We start from the raw sequence: 4,182 nt of genomic DNA, 5'->3' as shown, positions 1-4,182 counted from the left end.
CGTTGCAGCTATATATAACAGCATGGGTTCGCTGATGTTTGGTGCGGCTAGGATTGGATTGATAGCCAAGAGGGCCTTTATTTCTTCCAGTCCGGCCATAGCCGCATCCGTCCACTCGAAGTGTTCTGTGCGTCGAAGAAGGCGATAGAGAGGTAGTGCCTTTTCTGCACTCCTTAAGACCTTATTCTGCACCTCACTTTCTTATTCTGCACACCACCACCACTCGTCCCCACACCCACGATACCTTCCCACCAAACCCCACCTGCCTCCTCCTCTCGCGCACCCCACCCTCATCTACCACGACTAGTAGAATGCCCGTGCGTTGCTACGGGCTTTTGAAATATTTTACAGATGTTATATGAACATAATGCATGTTAAATTTTACATATAGAAAAAAGATAGCACAACCATAACCAGGTAATAATTGAAGTTCACCTCACTTGCAATGTAAAATGACTAAAAAAGGCAATTTGACGATGTATACATATAGAGCGATTATCCAACTAACAATTTGTTACAAATTAAGAATTGCTTGATACGCTTAAAATATTCTCACATAATATCAGGATTGTTGTCTTTAACATCATTCACACGATATTTGATCAAATATAATACAAACTTCTTTCTCAACTCATTCCCATCCTGCGCAAAAACACTATGTAGTTAGCATGAATACTTCGTGAACGTCACCAGAATACATCTCTATCTCTCACATATATGCAAATAATCATATTTAACATGTACCTTTTGTATTATTATGTATAACATACATATAAAGAAGGATTATTTTCTCGTGATGTTTCAGTACGACCCATCATTGTTACGTCATTGCCTATGTCAGTTGCTATTTTTAAAACACTATCCAAGTCCATCACTTTTTAATCTCCGTTGAAGAAAACTTAAACATATAAACATATAAAAATATAAGAAATATTTTATACTACATTATATAAACATTTATAATAAATTAAAATAAAAGTGAGACTAACACAACTTTTTATATTTGCAAAAATGTTTTTTAGACAAATTTGCAAAAAAAACTAACTTTTATTTGACGAGGAAATAAAACTAACTGAGTACCCCTAATTAGATTTTTTTAGACAGCCTGAGGCGTTCATCCAGGGCCCAAAACTCTTTGAGCAGCGGATGGGCCAGCCCAAGAGTGGACGGGCCGAGCTAGAGACTGATAGATTTCTTCTGTGTTTTCTTTTCCACCTACTATACATCTTATCCAGTTCTCAAAGAAATACTATACATCTTATCCTCACGGCATCACACAGTCCTCTAACTCTCTCAGCTCGAGCCTGATCCCGTCCCTGCCGCTTCCCGTCCATAGACGGCGTCGCCGCATTCTTGTCTCCCCTCCACGGCGTCGGCCGGCCCCTCCTCTCCCAGCCATCTCTCCTCCATGTCGCGCGCCGAGCCCGTCCTCCCTTCCCTCGATGGCTTCGTCCGCATCCTCCTCCGACTGCCACGGTGGCTCGATTGGTTCGATCCACCGCCATCCACGCCCGACAGGTTATTCCGACGATGGGGCGGCGGCGAAGCTTAGCGCGATGACAGAGCCTTCCTCCAGCTCTACCAAGAAACCCTCGCTCTCCATCCGTCTTCCTCCCTTTGCCAGCACCACCTAGCGTCGCCATGGTCGGTGGCCGCGACCACCAACAAGAGGAATCGCGAGGCGGCGGCGGCGGCACCAAGGGGAAGCCGCAGCCCGTCACTGCCAAGGAAAAGCGGGTCACAGCTAAGGTACGCATCGTTGGAGCATGGGTGTTGATTTAGAGTATGGGCTGCTTGAGTTTGAGCTGAAACCGGAATGTTCTTGACTGCATGGTAGGAAGTGTCGGAGTCGAGGAAGCCCGACTACAACCTTAAGAAAGTAATTGTTACTTTCATCATGTTTCCAGTAGTATCAGTTTCTGTATGTGATGCCATAATTTTATTCCAGTAGACAAGTTGCAATTTGTGCCTGAATCGCCACCTCTGTTTATGATGATTCAGTACCATATTTTGGGCAACTCTAATTTTGTTTGCTCGCGGCACCTAAATATTAACAGGACATCGAAGTACTATGGGGAAAGATGATAGGTCGTCATTTGAGCAAGGAGGATATAATCAAGTAAGTGTCACTATCAAAGCCTTGTGAGTTGCGACATATGTTCAACTTCTTATGTACATGGATTTCTCATCTCTACAGGCTAGTTACCGAGGCCCTCCGTAAAATGGATTGGAAATATTTGGAATTTCTGGATCCCATGTAAACGCATCTGTTCTTCAACTAAGTTGCTGACACTCATTCTTTATGAATGCGTTGCATATGATGTTTTGGTACTTATTCTGATAGCCACCATTTTTTGTCAGACATGTGTGTAGTGGTTCTCACACTCAAGAGAGTGGCAAGGTACATTTTCTGTTATTTTTTTCTCTTTCCATTTTCTTATTATATCTTAAGAGACATATTTCAGAGTGATCACTTGGTTTAACTTTGCCCACTCATTTGTTTTATCCGATATTTATTTATTAACTTCTGCAGATTCTAGAGACACTAAATAGTCATGCAAATTGAACTGTACAATAGTTAGTGCCTCACACTGCATATTCAGTATTATTTTCCTTCTCGCTTATTTCCAGTGTGCTTTTGCAATTTAACACAGTAATGATTTTCAGGTTAGGACGCATATTATCAGAATCTTGAAGAAGCAGATTATGAAGCTTGATGTCAGTGATTATGGATGCCTTGTAAGTGATGTCTATATATGTAATATATTTTAGTGTTCAAATAGGATCATACTGTGTGGCTTCTATGCTTTAACCTATACAAACATTCTACCAGTGCACAGTAACTTCAGATGGTTTTATGCTTCCAAGCGATTAATCATCAGCTGAACTAACATGTCTTTTATCCTCCAGTTCTTTGTTTGTCTTCTCTCCATTGTCGATGACAGAAAACTTGTTACTAATTCTAACCGACACCAATTGTTTGCTTGAAGCAAGCATTATGCTACCATTACAAGCAATCTGAAGAGACAATGCTTATAGCTTACTTTCAATATTTGTAGGTTCTATTTGAAGAGCTGACAAAGCAGTTAAAGGAAATCATATTGATAAGGTAAGAGGAATTCCAAGCTTATAATGTGCTTATTTTTACTTGTTAGTTATATGCACATGAGACTATTTATGATAGAGCTCCTTGCTGGAACAGACCGGGAGACGCCAATTGCTGCAGCTATTGCACACACTTTGCTCACATTATCTGACTCCGGCTGATTCAGTTTGTCTGAATTTCAATGTGCCTTCCCTTATTTCACTAAAAAAATATCAGTATATATAACACCACCTAATAGTACCAACGAATGACGTACGAACTGCTCCATTAGGAGTAGAGATACGTAGTTCCTTATCCATGTATTTCTAACAAGAGATTCTATGCAACTGAAGTTTAAGTCATTATTTTTATTTCTATATGATATTAGATGCCTCAGGTTTTTACCATATTGAGAAGCAGATGAATTAGAAAGAAATATGAAACCTTAGTAATTTTGTTCTTCTTTACCAAGTCACTGTCCAAGCATCTTCCTCCTGCATATGTTGGAAACTTCACGCTGTCTCTTGTTATTTCCAGCTTAAACAGGTCCATCTTTGACCAAGTATAGGACGGGCAGATGTCGTGAAAGGAATACTCATGGTTTCTGAAGACTGACCATGCTCCCTCGAGTACTACGCAGCAACAAACTCAGGTCAGTGTGCATTAAGATCTACAATAGTATGTGGTTGTAATGCAGAATTGAATACTTTACCTTGAGTTGCTATAATTTGATCCGGCGACTTCATGTGCTAAGGACTTCCTTGTAGACTATGTTCTTCATGGTCGTTAATAAGGGCTCAGATCTTTTTCGCTTATTTGAATTATTGATTTGTTCCTTGCCCTTGCCCTTGCCCTTGCCCTTACCATTGTCGTTGTCCTTGATGGCGAGAATCTTAATGTTCCTCTTCGCAGTGGCTCTAGACAATGCGACGTAGAGCTGACCGTGAGAGAATATCGGGTCTGGTAGGTACACCCCGACAATCGGGATGGTCTGCCCTTGTGCCTTGTTGATTGTCATGGCAAAACTGAGCCTAATAGGGAACTGCTTCCTCTTGAACTTGAAAGGGAATATATCGTCATCGGATGGGCAGAGAGGT

The 4,182-nt window shown here is 41.1% G+C and overlaps 1 protein-coding gene across 3 annotated transcripts; it reads left to right on the top strand.

Moving 5' to 3' along the window:
* The first annotated feature begins 311 nt into the window (after window positions 1–311).
* LOC119275955 (pumilio homolog 24-like) lies at window positions 312–3,742 on the top strand. Of its 3 annotated transcripts, none has more exons than XM_037556890.1 (8): window positions 312–1,749; window positions 1,838–1,879; window positions 2,058–2,119; window positions 2,198–2,257; window positions 2,362–2,401; window positions 2,668–2,739; window positions 3,060–3,109; window positions 3,623–3,742. In XM_037556890.1, the coding sequence occupies exons 1-8, from the start codon at window positions 1,642–1,644 to the stop codon at window positions 3,651–3,653; spliced, it is 465 nt and encodes a 154-aa protein (XP_037412787.1). In that variant the 5' UTR covers window positions 312–1,641; the 3' UTR covers window positions 3,654–3,742. The 3 variants fall into 3 exon arrangements, with proteins under 3 accessions (XP_037412787.1, XP_037412786.1, XP_037412788.1); XM_037556889.1 differs by lacking the exon at window positions 3,623–3,742 and adding an exon at window positions 3,203–3,612; XM_037556891.1 differs by lacking the exons at window positions 1,838–1,879; window positions 3,623–3,742 and adding an exon at window positions 3,203–3,612.
* The last annotated feature ends 440 nt before the right edge of the window (window positions 3,743–4,182 follow it).

Source organism: Triticum dicoccoides, chromosome 3B (assembly GCF_002162155.2).
Source record: "Triticum dicoccoides isolate Atlit2015 ecotype Zavitan chromosome 3B, WEW_v2.0, whole genome shotgun sequence".
NCBI lineage: Eukaryota > Viridiplantae > Streptophyta > Magnoliopsida > Poales > Poaceae > Triticum > Triticum dicoccoides.
The sequence above is the reverse complement of the archived record's forward strand: the minus strand, read 5'-3'. Positions and strand labels throughout refer to the sequence as shown.

Coding starts and splice junctions, on each gene's coding strand:
- LOC119275955 (XM_037556889.1), top strand. CDS start 1,642: ATGGTCGGTGGCCGCGACCACCAACAAGAGGAATCGCGAGGCGGCGGC. Junction 1,880..2,057: donor CCGACTACAACCTTAAGAAA/GTAATTGTTACT, acceptor AAATATTAACAG/GACATCGAAGTACTATGGGG. Junction 2,740..3,059: donor TCAGTGATTATGGATGCCTT/GTAAGTGATGTC, acceptor CAATATTTGTAG/GTTCTATTTGAAGAGCTGAC.